The sequence below is a fragment of the Podarcis filfolensis genome, assembly GCF_964270895.1.
Source record: "Podarcis filfolensis genome assembly, chromosome: 5".
NCBI lineage: Eukaryota > Metazoa > Chordata > Lepidosauria > Squamata > Lacertidae > Podarcis > Podarcis filfolensis.
The window spans coordinates 29,300,174-29,322,331 of NC_139608.1; the positions used below are offsets into that span (position 1 = coordinate 29,300,174).

Here is a 22,158-nt window from a genome sequence, read left to right on the forward strand (position 1 = left end):
GCGGGTGTGACAAACAAGGCAGCCACAATGGCACACATTCCTTTCTTTCCTGAATTATTATTATATTTTTTTTCTCAAGCCTATATAAAAAATCCAGTTAAGTGAGAGAAGAGAATGCCACCCAAAAATCTCATTTCTGCCTTTAGTTTCCTTGGTTATGAATTGAGCACACAAGCACTAGTGGATAAGTTGCTGTCTCCTCTCTTCTAGATGGATGCATGCCGTTGATGAAATGGAAGAAAAGGACAGATTTTTGCTGCTGCTGCTGCAGAATTTGTTCCATGCTCCACCTTCCCTGCAAAGCAGAGCTGCCACCAGATTTCAGGTTTGGATTAACTTTTCGTAAATATGAGATATATGAAGTAGGTTCGCTCAACATGGTTGTAAAAATGACCAGAAAACCACAGAAATTTAACTGAAATGATGTGACATGCCTTCCTGGATGTGCTATTTATATATTTATTCAAAATTATACCGCTTTACCAAATACCCTGGACAGAAATTCATTTGGAGGGTGGTGGAAGAAAATATTTCAGTTCACATGTTACCAGTTGTGGTGTGGTAACATTCATTCTGCTCCACTCATGACTGAAGGAAGTGATCATGGGGTGGTGTTGCTGTTAAGTCTCAAGACAAGATTACCAGCTTCCAGAGTGGGAAGTAACCATGCTGTCAACCCTGCCCATGATACCCACTTCCTGAAATGTTCTTTTGAACGGTGTAAAAGCAGCCACACTGCAGTGTGGGTAACACAGGATCTGAGCCTTTTTTGCAGCCATCGTTTGTAGAACCGGATGTCTGGCAGAATCACTTATCTGCATTAAGTGTGTGAGGATCATTGCATCACTGTATCTGATGATGCTGACCTAGGAGTAATAATAATATTATAATAATTTATTATTTATACCTCGCCCATCCTATGAGTTCCTGTGGCTTGATTAATGCCTTCTGCCCCCGTATGGGACAGCTGCATATTCCTGCATTGCAGGGGATGGGGGTTTGGACTAGATGACTACACAACTTCTGAAGACATCTGAAGACAGCCCTGTATTCAGAAGTTTTTAAAGTTTGACGTTTTATTGTGTTTTCATGTTTTGTTGGAACCTGCCCAGAGTGGCTGAGGAAACCTGGCCAGATGGGTGGGGTATAAATAATAAAATGATGATGATCCTTAGCAGGGCCAGATTTAGGTCTGATGAGGCCCTAAGCTACTGAAGGTAATGGGGCCCTTTATATGTCCAGCTGTCTTTTGTCAACAACAAATTGTTGCTGTGTTTTGTGTTGAATACATGCTATATGGTAATTTGTGGACCTAATAGGTATCTAAAACCATTTGCACATAACAAAATACAAAATACATAACAAAATACATATTTTAATTGTTGAAAAGTCCATGCAGAATGCAAAGCCCATGCAGAATGTAGGCACCCTATATATAGAAATGAGCAAACCAGTGATATTTTAGGGAGCAGGCTAGTAGGCGGGGCCCATCACTTACATCATAGGAGCCTACACAACACAAAACACTGTTGCTGTGTGTAGGTCTTATTTTATTTGTTTTTTTATCTTATATTTTGGAAATGTACATCCAGGAGTTTTTTCCCCTTTAATTTTTTGGGGGGCCCCCAAGAGAGTGGGACCCTAAACTATAGCTTGTTTAGCTTATACTAAATCCGACACTGATCCTCAGGGTCTTTTCCAACGGTACAGTTCTGGCACGCAGGGGTGCCAACCTGAATTAGATATTGGGGGGGGGGGGAGTAAGCTCCACGCCTCATAACTGAACACAAGATGCAGCGCGTGCACACAGCGTCTGAACGGCAGTGCCCATCAACTTGAGGGGGCGCCCCCCTTAAATATTTTGATGGGGGGGCGACGAAGGGACCTCGGCCCCTCGGAGTTGGCTCCTATGCCAGCATGTGGGTTATTTCACAGGTAGCAAGGCAGCCCTGCGGAGTGTGGGACCTCCCTCCTGCTTATTCTAGGAGGCATTTGCCCCGAGGCCCCCGCTGTTTCCAGTAGCGAAGCAGGAACCCTGACAGCCTCGTTGCGGGGAGCAGCAAGGAGGCGCTGACTAGACCCCGCTCAGGCCAAGGCAGCCGTGTGCGAGAGAGCGAGGCGGCTGGGCAGCTGGCGGGGAAGCTTTCCCGCCGGTCGTTCTGCAGAGTTGCCAACTTGGGCGCCTCACGCTGCGAGCTCCGTCTCCGCTCCGATGCCTCGCCTTGCGACGCTCCCCCCCCCCCAAAAAAGGAGAAAAGCGCCGCGGAGGTGAATGGGGGGGGAGCGCGCGTGTCACGCCTTCGAGCTGCAGAGGGGGAAAAGCGAGAAGAAGCAAGCAAGCAAGCAAGCCCCGAGTTCCGCTTCCTGAACGCGGCTGAGAGGCGGGAGTGCTGCCAGTCTGCGCCGCCGCCGCCACCGCCGCCGGACTTTTCCTGCCAGCCGCTCTGACCCTCTCATGGCTGTGGAGAAAACGCGGAGATTCACCCGGAGCCTGCTGCGACCCAGCTTGGCGTCCGAGCACCGCCAGAGCGCAGCCGCCGCAGTCGCCAGCGTCGCCAGCCGCTGCCGGCTCCAGCTGAGGGTGAGTTCAGTTCGCCTCTTCTGGAGAGCGCGGGAAAGGCGCGAAGAAGCCTCGTTCCGTCTCCCCCCCCCCCGGGCGCCGCCAATGAAGCTGTCGAGCGTTCAGAGCGCCTCCCGTTCGTTCTTTCAAACTTCTAAGCAAACTTTAATCTGGGCTAGCTCAGCCGTAGAGCATGATACTCTTAATCTCAAGGTCGTGGGTTCGAGTCCCGTGGGTTGTGGGGGAGGGGCAAAAGATTCCTGCATTGCAGGGGTTGGACTAGATGTCCTTTTAGACCCCTCCCAACTTTACAATCCTATTATTCTATAAGGGAAATCAGTATTTTCCCACCCACCCCTTTCATATTTGAGCTGGGAACTGGGGAGAAAAGCAGGGCTGAAGCTTTCAGACTTGAGGTTAGCCGAAAAAGTGGCACACAACAGCGTCTGATGCATGTCTATTGGGGTTTGATGCTGGGATCTTACTCTCAGGGAGATGCGGCTGGGATTGCAGCCTTCCTTCCTAAATTCCCCACAGAAGTAAGATTCAAAGCAAGGGCTTCCTGCTCAAACAGTTCTCTTGCTGAGTAATACTATGCATGTGTGATCAGAAGCAAATCCCACTCAGTAGGATAAGTGTGCATAGGACTGCACGCTTAGGCATGGTGTTACAGCAGCTCTTTAATTAATAAGATTGTGGCAGAGGTCTTTCATACGGCATGTTCTGGTGTGTTGCATAGGACCAGCATTCGGAACTCCCAGCGTTTTGGGATTTCATTAATGCAAACAGTTTCTGAGCTCTGGGCTCAGTACTGCCCATTAGATTTCAGACTGAAACTGCCACTGATTGAAGGAAAGGAGGACCTTTTTCTGCCTCCCCACTTCCAGCCGCTCACTGAAGACAGGAAAAGGGATCCTCATAAGAATATTAGTGGGGTGGGCGGGGGAAGTATGGCTTTGTTTTTTGCAGTCTTAAGATGAGGACTAGACCATGTGAAAAATGAACATGAGATTCATTCATTTTCAGCTTTGTTTTCTTGTTATTAAAAAAAAACAACAACGAGCCTAGACACTCCATTGCGGTGCCCATATTCTAGGTTTAAGGTGCCATTTAGCTCCTAGCTTTCACATCTCAGAAACACTACATAAGTCATGCTTGGCAAATCCACGTGATCAACTCCCGCTCAGAAACCAATGTCCCCACTGTGGAAGGACGTGTGGTTCCAGAATTGTTAAAACTGTGTTTATGGAAGACAGTCTTACTCGCCTACGAGTGATCGCCAAAGAAGAAGAAGAAGAAGATATGACATCTGTCTCTTTGTGGCCATCTATGCCTATGTTGCTCCTGCCGGGCATTGGTGCTTTCAAATAGTAACAACTTCCTGCTGGGTTAGTTTGTTGCAGCTAAAACAGCCAAAGAGGCCTGTAGCTGCTTAAAGCATAACAAAATATATTGTGATACATAATAAATTTATGCCATTAGCATTCCTATACCAGAGGCCAATTTATCATGAAGTGGACTAGTCCATGAAACTGTATTCCATTATGAATTTGTTATGTTTGCAGGTTTCTTTATTGTTCTTACTTTCTAACAGAGATCCCATCCAGCTACCCCTGTTGCACAGAAAGTGTCATGACCTCCATTGTAAGGAGGGTCCCATTGTTTTTACAGGGTTTGGGGGGTTGTTATCCACCTGAAAAATTACACAGTTTAATATAGACCACTGAGCTATCGATTCTGACTGCAACACTTGGGGGAAAGATCTGATGTGTCCTTGGTCTGCAGTGAGCAAACATTGCCAAATTATTTCCTGTAATTTTTATGGACATGCGGCAGTACAGGAACACTGGTGCAAACTCTGTGTCTCTTGCATAAGAAGTGGGTGGATGAAGATGTTCCATTCATAAACTGCCTTCATTATGAGTTCATTATCGATTGGCAATGTTTCCCCATGAAAAAATGATGTCTTAACTAGGGACAATTTTGAATGACCAAGCTGCCATGCGACTATGGCAAAAACCTACCTGCCTATTGCCATCTATGGCAAGTGGGTATACATTATTACTCAGTGTAAGAATACCCTGCCCTTAACAACAGTTTTTGCTTTACATGTGTGCAAAAAGCATAACTGGTTTTTCTGATACTGGCTGTTAGAACCATTGGGAGGAATTCAATGTAGTTTTAAGAAGATAGTTCCATCAGTTCCAGAATTTCATCATACCAGATGGAACAATCTCCCTTCTCCTTCTTCTCCATGCACTATTCTAGGAGTTCCTCTGAAAGCCACCCCCTCCCAGCTGATGTGAGGGGCAAATCAGGAGAATAGAGGGGTGAAAAGTAGAAGACCTTATATAGCCTTCTGCTGCCACGACTCATTCATTTATTGTGACAGGAACAAAGTTAAACTATAGAATCAACATTGCTCCTCTCCTCTACTCCAGACATGAGAAGGCATTTGGAAGGTTTTGCTTCTGCTTCTGATTAGATACAATTCAGTATTGCTTTCAGATCTAAACAGCGGTAAATCATAATGATGGGGTGTGGAAACAAGACAGCTTCATAATCCATAATTTGAAGTTGGCTTGTTGCAAGCAAACTGTAGTTCAGATTAACCTCTCCCCCCCCTTTCCCCCCCTTTTTGCATTCAGTTCACAAGCAGCTATGGTTAATCACAAGTGAAAGCTTCCAAATTCCATCCTGCAGCTGTGCCAAGGGAGAAGAAAAAGTGGGAAATATATGAGCCTGAGGCTTCACTAAGCTAATTCTTGTCATGATAAACCATGGTTGATTGTGACATCCAAAGACACTGTCAGTGTGGGCTTGAAACTGCATAATTTTTATTGTTAAGAATCTTAAGTTACTGTTGGCTAGAGTACTACAGATCTGGAAAATGCTATATATTTCTTGGCTATTCACTCGGCCAAAGATTGTAGCCATGTGTGAACTTACAGAAGGAATTCCATCACCAAGTTCATTTTTATGTTGCACAGCAACAGATTTCTGGCAAAAGAGTTTCCAGCAGCAGTCATTTGGCAGTGATAAATACACCTTCTTGAGTAAGTAACATAAATTACTTAGGTTTGATACATCAGAGTTATACAATGTATGCATTTGTATGTAACATTAAGCTAAACCATGACTTAGTGTAAATGAGTAAACATGCAGGTTGCTGGAGTGAAGAGCTAAGCCAGGGGTCAGCAAACTTTTTTCAGTGGGGGGTGGGGGTCCACTGTCCATCAGACCTTGTGGGGGGGCCAGACTATATTTTGAAAAAAAATCATGAACGAATTCCTATGCCCCACACATAACCCAGAGATGCATTTTAAATAAAAAGACACCTTCTACTCATGTAAAAAACACACTGATTCCCGGGCTGTCCACGGGCTGGATTTAGAAGGCGATTGGGCTGGATCCGGCACCTGGGCCTTAGTTTGCCTACTCATGAGCTAAGCCATAACGTGGTTTAGCATCATGTCTGAATCTGGGCTTGTGGTTTGTCTCCCCCAAGCAAGCCACAATCATTATCAAGAGCAAGCCTTAGTTACTGCTCATGGTTTGTCTGGCGTGAGATAAACAATAAACACCCACTTGGATGCAGTGCAAAGCAAAGCCATGGTTTCAGCCTGAATAGTGCTGTAGCAGCAGGACTTGAGGAGCAGCAGTCATAATCTTCACTCTGAGAACCATAATGTTTGTTTGTTCATGCTCATGCTCATGCTAAACCATGGTTTGGCTTAGTGTTACATGCAAACCAGGTAAGTTCCTAAAAATATTTACCTTTGTTATTTCCAGAAACTGAAAATATATATGGTTATTTAACAAAGCAAAACAAAAAACACCCAAGGGAAAACCTCTATTGTACAGTATTTTAAAACATAATCTGAAGGTTGCACCACACAAATTTACAAGTCTCGCAAGTCTCACTGAAGCTATTTAGCATTACATGCCTATTAATTCTGAAGTTTTAAGACATTTCTGGCATATAAATAGGCTGGGTCTACACAGGCAGTGGAATGAAACAGGAATTAATTAACTGCATGATTTAAGCTTGCAGGACAAGAATTATATTTTTGAATGTCCCTTCTGAAAAATGTGTGCGCCAGGCCAAGGAAACATCCGTTGAATATATTAATCTACTTTCCTGTTTTGAAATTTTGTGGTTCGATCCATCATATGCCCAGTGACATAACCAAAAATGCAAATAGAATACAGAGGTCTTACTAGTTTGGAAAGCATCAGATTTTGGATTAATTTTATGCCTGAATTGATCTTATTCAAATAAACCTATTTCAGATTAGATGTGAGGAGAGAGGGTGACCCACTCATGACTATTAACCCTTTCAAGGCAGGGGTTTTATTATTTTAAATTGAATTCAGTATATGTTTATTGTAGAGTCACAATGCATTATATTTTCTTTATCTCTAGTTCTCAGCTTTTTCAACAAGTGTATCTTGATGATGCATTAAACCAAAAGCCTATCCACTTAGATGCCAAGTAGGTGTGCCTACTGATTTCTTCTTCTTCTAAACAACTTTTAAAGCTGTAGGATCCCAATTGTATTTTGCATCTGGCCATCAGTATCATAGCCAACACACTAACAATCCCTTAATAAATTATTAGTTTATATGTAATAATTCATTAGTGGGAATATTTAAGTCTCCAGAATATACCATAATGTTTAAAGATTGTTCTGTGTTCATTATTCTGATCTGCAGTTTTCAGTGGATGCAATGTAACTTTTTCTTTTCACCCACCCTCGTTGTGAGTGGATCACAGGGCAACAGTAGCTTTTTTAAAAAAAGTTTGTGTGGCCTTTCTTGCAAATGCTACATTCAGTGGACACTCGGGTTGTGAACGTGATCCATGCAGGATGCAAGTTCACAACCAGCAGCATTCACAACCCGCAGTGGCGTTTCTGCGCATGCGAGGGTTGTGATTCAGTGCTTCAGTGCATGCACAAAGTGCAATTTAGCGCTTCTGTGCATGCGTGACCACCGAAACCTGGAAGTAACCCGTTCCAGTACTTCCAGGTTTCGGTGTGTCCGTAGCCCCAAAAAACGCAACCTGAAGCGTCTGTAACCTGAGGTATGACTGTATTTGTTAATGCTGAGACTTAGATTTATTGACAGCCCCAGTGGGTGGCACTGACAAGGTCTCAACAACTTGGGGGTACCCTCCCCCAAAAAGCTCAAGAACTTCCCAAAAATTGCAATGGGGGGGTTGACAAAAATATTTTCGCACCCGGTATCATCTGACCTTTCTACACTTCTGTCCAGGTCATTTAAGTTAATGCTAAAAGCAGACCACAGACTGCATTGCCATCAGTGAATGTATTCTAAGCATGTCGAATACTGTGGCCTATTAAAGCCATGGTAAACCATGGAGGGTCATTTCTAGAAACAAAATGAATAGTCATGGAGGCTGCTAGAAGCTGAATTTGTGTAGCTGGTGCTCTGCACATTTGCGCTATCTGCCTGCAGCACTTGATTATGCGGAACTGCAGCGGAAGATGTGGACACAGCTTGCCATGTGTAGTACCTGCCTCATGCACACCTGATCAATGTAGGAAGTGAAGCGTGATCCATGTGTGTTTACTCAGAAATAAGTCCTCTTGTATTCGAAGGGTCATATTCCCATATACGTGTGCACAGGACTGAAGCCTTGGCTTGCAATCCTGAATGCACTTACTATGGAGCAAGCTGCATTGAACACAGTGGAACTTGCTACTGTGTAAAGCATAGGATGCCACTGTCAGCCTCCCAAGGTGCCACAGTGCTTTCCATCTGTTCTCTTCATAGCAGGAAACAAAGCAGGCAATTGTGCTTAGTTCATTTCACCCAGCACCATTTCTGTGTAGCCTTCACTCACCATTCATTTTGGTACAGAAGCCCCACTGAAGTGAAGATTGTGCTGCAGCAGTGCTTGGTAGATTGCTCCCTGCATTTGTTTCAGTAAGCCTCTGCATTCTCTTCCTGATGAATACAGCTGCTGATGTTGAGTTATCTGCTAGGAAATTTCAAAATGGACAAAGAAAGTTGAAACCCATGTTTAATTTCACTCTGTGAGTAATTAGACACTGCAGCATTGCCACAGGATGTGGTTAGGAGAAACAATGGTTCAGCAATATTCTAACACAAATTTTGTGTGGGGGGGAGAGAGACAGAGAAAGACCAAATGGTTGCAGTCCACTTTCACTGTAGTTGTCCTGTTCTCTTTAGTGAGATTCTCTTGAATAAATGGTGTGCAACCTACATTCCGTGCTGTTTAATGGGAGCAATTATTATTTTATTTGTACGGAATGGTTCACCCCACTTTAGAGTCAGAGCTTTGGATTTGAATAGACCCAGAATATTATAACTGATAAGTTAAGTGGTAGGGAATTGGCAGAAAATCCAAGAAGCATTCTTCTCTAGTAGAATTGGAATATACATTGTGTCCCCTGAAGAGCCAGGATTAAAATGTAAACAGATAGCAGATTTGCAAGAGCTGCTTAGCCAACTTTAGTGACTTTCTCTCCTCTACTTTCTCCTCCTGATCTGTCCACAGGAGGTCTGTGGATCCAGCCAGTTATGGTACATGTATTTTAAATAGGATCTGGCTATATCAGGTTCCTACAAGTGTTGTTGTTGTTGTTGTTTGTTCTTGCTGTTGTTACCTACATAGTTCCATCATTGTACATGGCACTTTACAGAACACAAGAGAACAGGCTACTGGCCAATGGCTTTTCAATATAAAATTCAACATGGGGGAAATAGAGAAAGGGAAGGGAAGTAGAGGCAGGGCTAAACAGGGAAGCAATATACATTAGTTTCAGTCACACATCTTTAGCCTTAGTTGCAGGCTGTGTTCTACTGGGCATGGGAACTAGTGTGTTGTGCCAAAGGCTTCATGGAAGAAGTGGGTTTTGAAAAGGTAACCCTATGAAGCAATAGAGGTGCCATCTGTTAGCCGTCACTTTAAATAATGCAGATGGGTTTTAGAGAGAAAAGAAACTGGTAATACTCTACAGGATAATCTGAACAAAAACTTCCAAAAATTCTGCTGAATATTTAGTCTGCGGTAAATCTCATCTTGTTAAACTGATCTTACTGACTGTAAGATAATTTCTCTCCCTGGAGAAATGTGAAGAGGCTCACTTCTTAACATTTGTGTTATCATTCAATAGGCTCAGCCACCAACGTATAGATATATCTCATAGCTACTGGAACGGTGGATTAGGAGGCAACCAGAAAAGGGCAGAGGCAAGAATGTGTTGCTTGCAAATTCCCTGGCTGCTGGACTCGCCCTCTAGGAGAGACCAAGACAAAGGGGCAGTTTATTCCTGCAGCTCTGTCCAACTAGCTTGACACCAGAGATGAATTTGTTCCTCGAAAGAGGAGGAGGTAGAAAAAGAGCAAGAAAGTCCAGCCAAAGGAATAAAGCATAACGGAGATGGGAGAAAGGAGAAAAGAAGTAGCAGAAAAAGAGAGAACAAAAATGAAATGGAAAAGGAGGAAAGAATCAAAGAAAGCTGCATCCAAGCTTGGACAGGTGGGTAGATGACTAACAAACTGACCCTTGAATTCTTGTAGATTCCAAGTTAACACACACACCCTTAATTTAGGTGTGCTGCTATAAGCTGTTGTAATTTTTAAAGAAGGTTTAAAGTAACAAAAAAAGTTTTAAAGTAACAAAAAAATAAAGAAAAAATAAATCATTTGCTCTATGAATCATGTTGAATAGCAAGCATTTCAAAAGGTTTGTAAACTTCAAAAAACCAAACAAACAGCAAATTAGTTAGCTTTACAAAATCTGTTGTCCTGCTGTGGCAAAGTAGCAAGTTTGAAGTGGAAGAGCTGAAATAAGCAAACTGGCAAATAGCTTGCAGTTGCAGGGGAGGAAATGCACTGATTATCATGAAAGATTAATTGAGCTGAGTCAGTCTTACAAAAGGAGGACTAATAAATTTGCCACAGGTGGCAATATATCTGAACAATGCAATATCTCTCAGATCTGTTATGATTTTTAGTTTCTACCTTGTCACCTTCAGTAATTCCTAACTGGTTCTTCTGAGGATGTGATTTTTGTATTTCTTGTATTTTGAACTTTGTTTGATGGTTGATGGACCGTAATCAACATTTGATTTATTGAATCATGCAAATCCCCATCTGCAGTCTGAAATAGTCAGGGTTGGCCCACCTGTGAGGCAGACTGAGGCAGCCACCTTGGGCAGCAGAAACCCAAGGGGCAGTGCCCCCAAAGGTGCCCTGCCCACCCTGCTGCCTCTGCTGATGGCAGAGAAGCAGTGGTGGCTTCCGTGAGATCTTGCAAGAGCTCTGTGTCACTTTGTGGGCACTGCTGCACAATCCAAGGTAAGGGTGCCTTCAGCAGGGGTAGTGGGGTGACACCTCAGGACTGGAAATAGTGCAGTCAATATGTTTGGTACCTGGGTTGCTCTTTGTATAATTAGACTGCAATATCTGAATGGCAGATATGTATTCAGATGGTGATGATGTGCTCAGCAGCCAACTGAGGAAGGGAAATAAGGGGGCATTTAAGAGAAGGTCTAATCAAGGAGGAGATCTGAAGAGCCTTAGAAAGAAATGCTGGGAATATGTTCATACAAGATAATAAATGACTAAAATGGTAAATGCATGCATATTTACTTGTGGGCCAGATTCTTGTGATCCTAATTCTATGTGTGTCATTCCCATGCCTCAGATTAGATTGTAGACATGGTGAGAAATAGTATATGCATACTCCTCAATTGGGTCAGTGTGTGAACCAGCCTTCAGTCAAGGGCTGGAAATATTTAGCTCTAGTGATGGGTGAAATCCCCCTTCTTGAATCATATATTTTGGTCTTTCTGAGCTCTCTTAAGTACATACCCACACACCCGCATAAAACTGCAGGGGTCAGCAAACTTTTTCAACAGGGGGCCGGTCCACTGTCCCTCAGACCTTGTGGGGGGCTGGACTGTATTTTGAAAAAAAAATGAATTCCTATGCCGCACAAATAACTCAGAGGTGCATTTTAAATAAAAGCACACATTCTACTCATGTAAAAACACCAGGCAGGCCCCACAAATAACCCAGAGATGCATTTTAAATAACAGGACACATTCTACTCATGGAAAAACACACTGATTCCTGGACCGTCCGTGGGCCGGATTCAGAAGGTGATTGGGCCGGATCTGGTCCCCAGGCCTTAGTTTGCCTACCCATGGCATAAAGAGTTTCTAGGCTCAGAAACACGCAGCCAGGTGGTACTCTTCCACTGTCACAAGCCCTTTACTACTCATTGACCTCCCTACCCCATTTCCATGCATTCCCAACCATCAAATTTCAAAAGAAGGGAATCTTCAGTGAACTCAGCATAGACAAATGGTAAAAAACCAATGACTCACCCTAAATTCCTATGGTTGCTAACTGCAATGATGTATACATTTCAATATCACAATGTGCAGTGTTTCCATAAAAAGATAACAGCTCTAAGTATGCCCACTGCAGACTTGCAACCATAGCATAAGATGGACAATTTTCCCAGTCTTTGCTGCCAGTTTGCCCCCCCCCCCTTATAATGATAAGAAAAGAGGGAGCGGGAAGGAAACCAGTAGCATATCAAAATTAACCTATATAGGTATACCTATAACTGGGTTAGCCAGTGTAGTGCCCTCCAGGCAATCAACTACAACCCTCACCAGCTGTGGTCAGCATGGCCAATGATCAGGAATGATGAGAACTGTAGTCCAGCAACATCTGAAGGGACCCACATGGACTACCCCTCTTCTATAACACATCCTACACCTATCTATCCGGGACTGGAGATCTGCAGGAAAAGGTCTTCTGAAGCTCTGACTAGTACCTGTGGTACATTGGGTGGTGGTGTGCTGTAGTACCTTTTCTGAGGTGCCAGCTATGGAATACCCTCCCATCAGAAATGCAGCTGGCATGAATTTTGATGGCAGCTGAAAACATCTCTTCACTGTATTGGCCCGAATATAAGCCACACCCAAATATAAGCCACACCTTTAAAATTCAAGGGGGGGGGGAGGGAGAAGGAAAAGACAATACCCAAACATAAGCTGCTCCTTTAAAATTCACTCTCACACCTGTTCCGTTTTACCATATGTCTATTTCAGCAGTGATATCGTAAAAGCCAATTTTTGAGCCACACTTTAACTTTTCACGGTTGGAATTTGGGGAGAAAGTGAGGCTTATATTCAGGCCAATACAGTATTTCAAAACAGTTGATAAGTCGTCCATTTGTAATGGGGAACTGTTTTCTGCTGTTTGCTTGGTATGTGTTGCAATACTGGCCTTAATTTGTTACATTGTGTTTTATAATTTCAGCAATAAGATTTATATGTATAAACCACCCTTATGATGATGTGCGGCATAGCGGTTTATTAGAAAACATATAAATAAAAATAGGGAAGGCTGTTAGCCATGGAAGACTAGTGTCGAGTAGTCACAAATCAAGCTGAAAGTTAGTTAACAGGTGTGTTTGTTAGTTACTAACTATTGGTTAGTTAACAGGTGTGTTTGACTTGATGCATACTGGCTTAGGATTGTTCAAAACCCTCATTTCTTAAACACATTGCTATCACTGTTAAGTACGAAATTGATGGCTAACATTCACATTTATCTTTGGAAAGAGCAACTGCACACAGGTAGAAACAAAATTGTATGCCATATATGGTGCATGTGCTCTTTGTGCTGTATCGTCATGGAATATAAAGTACATGGTGATTTCTATTGCTGAGTCCAAATACAGCTTGTTTAGCCTTCTTTTGTTATTGAGGGTAAGATAGACTGACTGGGAGCAAATATGAACTTGCATCGCTTTGACATGTTGACCTAAATTAAATGATGCAGATATAATGGTGTTTAATGAATGCAGCTAGCTTACAAGCACCAGCAGGAGAAAAACACCTCTTCTCTAACTGGAGACAACTGATACCAGCATGGATGTGAAGATAGGAAAATTAAATCTGATCAACAAAGGAATGTTTTTTCTGGTTTTATTTGTTGCTCTGCCTGTTAGGTTTACATTATTACGAGTGTAGGTCTGTTACAGGGATGGCTTGCCTGTAGCCCACTAAATGTTGTTGAACTCCAACTGCTATCAGCCCTAGCCATCATGGCCAATGACCAGGGATGACGGGTGTTGTAATCTGGCAACATCTGGAGGGTGACAGGTTAGGTACCCCTGGTTTAAATGTTTCTTGAAAGTAATTTACCCTTCAAGTGGATTTCTCTCTGAACCTATACAGTGGTACCTTGGGTTAAGTACTTAATTCATTCCGGAGGTCCGTATTTAACCTGAAACTGCCACGCCTCTGGAGCACAATTTCTGTTCTCATCCTGAAGCAAAGTTCTTAACCTGAAGCACTATTTCTGGGTTAGCGGAGTCTGTAACCTGAAATGTATGTAACCTGAAGCGTATGTAACCCGAGGTACCATTGTACTGCTAGTTATAAATACAGTGAACCTCCACTCTCCCATGGAATTCTTCCATACTTAATCTAGGACAAGAAAAAAGAAAGGATATGAATTTTCATAGAATCATAGAATCATAGAATCATAGAGTTGGAAGAGACCACAAGGGCCATCGAGTCCAACCCCCTGCCAAGCAGGAAACACCATCAGAGCACTCCTGACATATGGTTGTCAAGCCTCTGCTTAAAGACCTCCAAAGAAGGAGACTCCACCACACTCCTTGGCAGCAAATTCCACTGTCGAACAGCTCTTACTGTCAGGAAGTTCTTCCTAATGTTTAGGTGGAATCTTCTTTCTTGTAGTTTGGATCCATTGCTCCGTGTCCGCTTCTCTGGAGCAGCAGAAAACAACCTTTCTCCCTCCTCTATGTGATATCCTTTTATATATTTGAACATGGCTATCATATCACCCCTTAACCTCCTCTTCTCCAGGCTAAACATGCCCAGCTCCCTTAGCCGTTCCTCATAAGGCATCATTTCCAGGCCTTTGACCATTTTGGTTGCCCTCCTCTGGACACGTTCCAGTTTGTCAGTGTCCTTCTTGAACTGTGGTGCCCAGAACTGGACACAGTACTCCAGGTGAGGTCTGACCAGAGCAGAATACAGTGGCACTATTACTTCCCTTGATCTAGATGCTATACTCCTATTGATGCAGCCCAGAATTGCATTGGCTTTTTTAGCTGCCGCGTCACACTGTTGGCTCATGTCAAGTTTGTGGTCAACCAAGACTCCTAGATCCTTTTCACATGTACTGCTCTCAAGCCAGGTGTCACCCATCTTGTATTTGTGCCTCTCATTTTTTTTGCCCAAGTGCAATACTTTACATTTCTCCCTGTTAAAATTCATCTTGTTTGTTTTGGCCCAGTTCTCTAATCTGTCAAGGTCGTTTTGAAGTGTGATCCTGTCCTCTGGGGTGTTAGCCACCCCACCCAGTTTGGTGTCATCTGCAAATTTGATCAGGATGCCCTTGAGTCCATCATCCAAGTCATTGATAAAGATGTTGAATAAGACCGGGCCCAAGACAGAACCCTGTGGCACCCCACTAGTCACTCTTCTCCAGGATGAAGAGGAACCATTGATGAGCACCCTTTGGGTTCGGTCATTCAGCCAGTTACAAATCCACTGAGTGGTAGCATAGTCAAGACTGCATTTTACCAGCTTCTTTACAAGAATATCATGGGGCACCTTGTCAAATGCCTTGCTGAAATCAAGGTAGGCTACATCCTCTGCGTTCCCTTCATCTACCAGGCTTGTAATTCTGTCAAAAAACGAGATCAGGTTCGTCTGACATGACTTATTTTTCAGAAATCCATGCTGACTATTGGTGATCACAACATTCCTTTCTAGGTGCTCACAGACTGTTTGCTTAATGATCTGCTCCAGAATCTTCCCTGGTATTGATGTCAGACTGCCTGGGCGGTAATTATTTGGGTCCTCTCTTTTCCCCTTTTTGAAAATAGGGACAACATTTGCCCTCCTCCAGTCTGCCGGGACTTCGCCTGTTCTCCAGGAATTCTCAAAGATGACTGCCAGTGGTTCTGAAATCACATCTGCCAGTTCTTTTAATACTCTTGGATGCAGTTCATCTGGCCCTGGAGACTTGAATACATCTAGACTAGCCAAGTATTCTTGTACTATCTCCTTAGTTATTCTGGGCTGTGTTTCCTCTGCTGAATCATTTGCTCCAAATTTTTCAGGTCGGGCATTGTTTTCTTTATCGGAGAAGACTGAGGCAAAGAAGGCATTGAGGAGTTCAGCCCTTTCTGTGTCCCCTGTTTGCATTTCACCATCTTCTCCTCTGAGTGACCCCACTGTTTCTTTGTTCTTCCTTTTGCTACGAACATACCCATAAAAGCCTTTTTTGTTGCTTTTAACCTCTCTAGCAAGCCTGAGTTCATTCTGTGCTTTAGCTTTTCTGACTTTGTGTCTACATGTGCTGGCTATTTGTTTGAATTCCTCTTTGGTGGTTTCCCCCCTTTTCCATTTTTTGTACACATCCTTTTTTAATCTTAACTCAGTTAAAAGTTCTTTAGATAGCCACCCTGGCTTCTTTAGGCACCTTCCATGTTTCCGTCTCATTGGTATTGCCTGAAGTTGTGCTTTTACTATCTCCCTCTTAACAAACTCCCAGCCATCATGAACTCCCTTTCCTTTTAGTATTACTGTCCATGGGATCTCACCCAGCACTTCCCTAAGTTTTATGAAGTCGGCTTTCTTAAAGTCGAGAAATTGTGTCCTAGTATGCTTGGCTGCTCCTTTCCGCTGTATAGTAAACTTCAGAAGAGCATGATCACTCGCGCCTAATGATCCTTCCACTTCTACCCCACTAACCAGGTCATCAACATTGGTTAGGACCAGATCTAAAATGGCTGTTCCTCTTGTTGCTTCTCCCACTTTCTGGACAATGAAGTTGTCTGCAAGGCCAGTGAGGAATCTGTTTGACCTTATGCTCTTGGCTGAGTTTGACATCCAACAAATATCCGGGTAATTGAAGTCCCCCATTACTACTATCTCCCTTCCTTTTGCATGCTTGGCCATCTGTTCCAGGAAGGCATCATCTATGTCCTCCGTTTGGCTTGGGGATCTATAGTAAACTCCCACAATGAGGTCACTGTTATTCTTCTCTCCCTTAATTTTGACCCAAATGCTCTCACTTTGGCTTTGAGGTTCTAAATCTTGGATCTCTTCACAGGTATACACATCCCTGACATATAACGCCACTCCTCCTCCTTTCTTGTCTGGTCTGTTTCTCTGAAATAGATTGTATCCCTCCATTATTACATTCCAATCGTGGGACTTATCCCACCAGGTTTCAGTGATTCCTATTATGTCATATTTAGTTTGCTGCACCAAGAGCTCAAGCTCATCTTGTTTATTTCCCATGCTTTGCGCATTAGTGTACAGACATTGAAGTCCATTAATCATTCCCCCGTGTCTCTTATTTAAGGATTTTTTCCTCCCACCACTAGGTCTGCGTGCTGTTTGCTCCATTCGGTCTATGACATTTGGATGATCATCTTCATCAATTGATAGACTCCTACCTTCAGGACCACTGTCTCCCTCCCCCACATTAGTCAGTTTAAAGCCCTCCTGATGAGGTTTCTGAGATTTTTTGCAAAAACATTCCTCCCAACTGTTGTGAGGTGCAGCCCATCACTTGCCAGAAGTCCATCTTCAAGAAACTGCATTCCGTGATCTAAGAATCCAAACTGTTCCTGTTTACACCATTTGCGAAGCCAGTTGTTCACTTCCACTATTTTTCCCTCTCTCCCTGGGCCACGTCGTTCAACTGGGAGGACAGATGAGATGACAATTTGTGCATTTAATTGCTTCAATTTCCTGCCCAGAGCCTCGTAATCTCTTTTGATCTTCTGGAGGCTATTGCTTGCAGTGTCATTGGTTCCCACATGAACCAAGAGGAAGGGGTATTTGTCAGTGGGTTTTATGATTCCTTGCAGTCGTTCAGTTACATCTTGGATCTTAGCCCCGGGGAGACAGCACACTTCCCGAGACATCTTGTCAGGCCCACAGATAACTGCTTCTGTTCCCCTCAGTAGGGAATCCCCTATCACCACTACACGCCTCCTCTTAGGTCTGGTCGAGGTTCTTCCGTGAGCTGTCCGTTCCAAGGTCGCCTGCACATTCCCTGAGGGCTGACTTTGCTGCTCGTCTTCATATACCTGATCGACTGTAATGAGGGAGAGATCCTCAAATGGAGTCTGCTCTTCGTCTTCCATGCTAGGGGAGACGCAAAATGCAAGCACATGCAAAAGGGTTGTCAAAACCTTTGGTTAACCTATTTGGTATGAAAAGACCTTATCTGAAATCTAAAAAGTACATACTAACTGTAAATTTGAAATGCCAGGTTGAGTCATTTTTTAATTAGCCCAATTACATTAATTTCTCTGTTTTTTGAATTGAAACCTTCCCAATGCCTGCTTTCCCTTGATTATTTCCAGCAGTAGCCATGTGTAGTATATCATCTCATTCTGCTGAGCAGGAACCTTGGGTCGGATTGGGGGGACCATTTTATCAGGTGGCAGGTGGCAAAGGATGAAAGCCCCTGCTCCCCAGATTGGAGCCTCTGTACCTCCTATTTAACTTTTAAAAGCCATTGACATAATTGATAATTGTATGAAGGGCATGAATTGTTATTTGCACTGGTGGATATCCAAATGAATACAGATACCAATGATCTGAAATAAGTTTATCTTCTGCATGCAACAGTCAGATAAACAATGCAAATGCAGGGGGACTTCAAAAGCTCGTGAAAGTCTTACGCTATCCACCTTTGCAGAAGAAGCATGACAACCAGATGGCTAAATTAAACATTATCACCTTTTGCTAAACAAAAAAGTCTAAGCTAACACAAGCAAATCAGTCATGAGTAAACTCATGATCAAATATGGAGTGAAAAAAGAAGCTATGGAAAGGATGGCTTATAATTTCCTCTCTCGGCATACGCTCTTATTGTTACTTTGTGTTCTGGCACCTACTTCAAGGGTCTGGATGGATTGCTGTTTCCACCCACCCTTGTTCTGGTGGGTTCAGTTTCATAAACGCAGAATGTCTATCATCTGTGAAGGTGAAATTTAACGGCATTTTGCTTTTATGCCTGCCAGTTGGTATGTAGGGATGGTGATGATTTTCTCAACAATTGAACTTGTACTCGAGCGGAGCCCCGTTAATTCAATCTACAGTCAGGAGAATAGGGTGGGTCCTGGTGTGTGAGAGTGAGTGAAGTGTCAAAGGCCAGGGTAAAGAATCCTAGAGCTGGAAGGGACCCTGAGGATTATCTAGTCCAACTCCTTGCAATGCAGCTGTCAAGAGATATGTCTTCAGCAGCTGCACCTCCGTAGCGAAGGAATTGCGCAGCTTAGGAGCTGCCACAGAGAGTGCTCCTTCCTAAACCACCACTTCCCAAACTTGCAAGGGCAGTGGTACTACCAAGATGCCCCCCCCCTCTGTTGATCTTAACTCCTGGGAGGGTCTGTAGGGCAAGAAGCACACATTCTTCCACTCTGTTCTCTGAAATTATTGGTCCTGTCTCTTGCTGTTGATCAGCATAACGGAACTGTAAGCACTTCATCCATTTTTCATGAAATGGTTATCTTTGCACTAACTAGTGACGCCATCATGTCATGTGGAGTTGACAGAAACGAAACCTGGGCTGGATGGCATGTATAAGATGGAACTGCCTTATTATGATATAACTCCTCACACCCACCTCTACTAGCTCTCACTCTGAAAACTGGTACAGCAAAACTGTCAGATGTAAAACTGAGACTCTGAAGTAGAAACTGTCAACAGCTAGCAAAGTACCCTAATTTGCTGAGGAGTTTGTTCCTGTTTCCCCTAAATATGCAATAGGATGTATCCATTTTCCATCCACTGGCTACTTAAGTAGTTTTTTTTAGCAATAACTGTTTTTAAAAATGTAATCATACAAACATACACAAAGCAGGCAAAGCATACATAAGCTCACCCCAAAATAATGTCAAAATACTGGGGTATACAAGCAAATGGGAAAGAAGACTAGATTCAAAAATAATAATTTCTAGGTATTAGAAAAGCAGGTGTGAAAGAGATTATTCTGAAAAGATCACAGCTACAACATTTTTGGGCTTCAAGTATATGCAGCAAATAATATTTAATCATAGAGTTAGAACCTGAAAGTGATCTATTCCTTCTGTGGAGAGCCGTTGCTCTCCACAGAAGGAATAGATCACTTTCAGGTGACAGCAATGCATATTATGCTTAAATGAGAATTACCCGTCCATTGTGGATACCAGTTGTTGGGAATCACAACTGAGGAAAGTGGTGTTACACTCTGCTTCTGGGTTTTCCATAGGCAACTGGTTCACCACTGCAAAAACAGGATGTTGGCCTAGATGTAGGTAAATCACATTCAATTAAAACTATTTGGAAATAAGATATTTATGGCTGGAATTTAGACCATAACTCTGATTCTGAAATGGTTTCTCCCAATAATACAATGGCATTTGTATTTACACCCCCTTTTTGAGGTGTGTGTGTCTTTTTTTTTTTTTACTTGTTTCTGCCTATAATTACCAGTGTTTCATCTCTACTTAAAGCTCATGTGTTGATGTTCGGTTCGCTTAAACTGCACATTCTCTACCCACTCAACCTCCTTAAGTGAACTATTGCCTGTTGTCAAACCTTGTCTTGTCTGCGTTTCTGCTGCTTAACCTACATTTCATCTAGTGAGGAAAAAACCCCATGTCTCTCAATGTGTATGGCACATTTTTGATGTGATTTGTGTCACAGTGTCAAATTGTGTTTATTCACTGTGAAATAAGAAATCAGTCCTTTTAGAATGATAGTGTTTAACTTTAAATGGTTCTATCTTCAGAAATGTATATGTGTACAATGGCTTATTTAAGAAGGTGTTTAAATGCCCAAGAGGTTATCTGCAAACCTCACCCAGTTATTAGGGGTGCTTGAAGAACCCATTCTTTGTGAATTCTGATTTGAATTGGCTTGATCTGCCTTCCTTATTAATCTGTGGATAAGAACACAGCTTATCTTGCAGATTTTTCTCTTCTCTTAATTTTGTGGTGCAGTTCTCAGCTTAAAAAGCATAGCAAAAATGCATATATATCAACATGTAGCATAAATTGCATTTAGAAATTTGTATTTTGTGAGAAAATAGGATAAAAAATATGTACTTAAATACAAAATTTCAAGCATGTTCTTTTGCGGGGGGCAGAATAACATATTAATGTGGGGGAGAGAGAGAGTGATGTGTGCAATTTATGTGACACTGACATGGGCCATGAACAAACTGAACCGTCAATCCCTAATTTGAATTTAGTTCAGCTATAGAGACTTCTGATAATTAAACTGAATGTGACTTACTTCTGAGTAAACATGTTTAGGATTACAGAGCAAGTTCTATTAAATTCCAGCTAACTAAGTTTTCTCTTTGTTTGACAGGCACATTTATTTAAAAGTTATCAGAGACACAAGCTGACTCCCCAGTTGTGTTACATGGCCATTTATTCATTTTACATAGTCAACTGAGACAATTTTTCACAGATTAATTCATACTCTACATATGCTGTGCATTTCAAGTATTATATAAATTACCTTAGTATTAATTACCACAATCCCACATCACAGTACAGTATTATTATCACCTAGTGGTGATATTTATGCCTGAGGCCAGATTTGAAAAAGGCACTTGCTTCCTGTGACACTTAAGCACTATGATCTTTTAGGTCTTAGTGAATTAATATAATTGAAATCAATTGGATTTTTCTTGCATATACTTTCCCCCTACCCATTAATCTTAAGTACATAAAGATGCTATCCAGAGTAAACCCATTCAAATTAATGGATCTAACTTAAACATGTCCTTTAATTTCAATGGCTCTGCTCTGAGTAAACCTTAGCTGAATGGCACACTCTCATATGAATCCTATCCCAGTCTCAGCTTTCTGATGAAGTATGGTTACTTTGAAAGCCTTTGCAGGGACAAGAGAAACTACGCATGCTAAAGCAAGATACAAAAACAAAGCCAGCTCAGAACAAAGCATGGCAACGATGCCTGAGAACAGCAAGGTTTAGGGTTTCCTGCTAGGTGACCGAGTGACTTTAGATAGCTTGACAGGAAGTTGCTGCTGCTCTGAGGTGGCATGTTAAACTTTCTCAGAAATGTGCTTGCCATGTGATGTTTTCACTGTTTGCAAATGCTGTGACTCACTTGCCACTATGAGGAAGAACTATTGACTTATGAAGGTGAAAGCATACTGTTGTGAGTTTGGGGGATTCCATTGTTGAATTAGCCGGGCAAGGGACGCAATGCCCATATGTACAGGTCTTTAGTATAAGAAAGGAAGTTGCTCTGTGCCAGAGGGCAAGTGAGTGGGGGACCCCCTCCCTCAACTGGCTGGTTTAGTTGAACCAAAGAATGGTTCTTGTTGATGTTGCTTACTTAATGTTTTACTTTCTATAATAAATATTCTCTAAGCATTCTGCCTTTAAATAATAAATAAATATTCTCAGCAACCACATCAGAAGCAAACGTGGAAGAGAGAGGGGGAAAGGACAGTGACAAACAATGCATCACAATGGCTTCAGATGTGCAAACTCATG

At 42.6% G+C, this 22,158-nt stretch overlaps 2 protein-coding genes across 9 annotated transcripts in view; one reads left to right on the forward strand and one right to left on the reverse strand.

Moving 5' to 3' along the window:
• The window catches only part of LOC310762549 (uncharacterized protein), a 537,990-nt gene that overhangs the window by 166,177 nt on the left and 349,655 nt on the right, over positions 1-22,158 (reverse strand). The gene's annotated exons all lie outside the window — the stretch shown is intronic.
• The window catches only part of DOCK10 (dedicator of cytokinesis 10), a 181,373-nt gene continuing 161,516 nt past the window's right edge, over positions 2,302-22,158 (forward strand). For 5 of the 8 annotated variants that reach the window (XM_083613628.1, XM_083613635.1, XM_083613638.1 and 2 more), the window contains exon 1: positions 9,890-10,091. In XM_083613628.1, the coding sequence (XP_083469754.1) occupies positions 9,993-10,091 (99 nt within the window). In that variant the 5' untranslated portion in view covers positions 9,890-9,992. Of the gene's footprint in view, positions 2,582-9,889; positions 10,092-22,158 lie in introns of those variants that run through there. The other 3 variants (XM_083613642.1, XM_083613645.1, XM_083613643.1) reach the window with 2 other exon arrangements.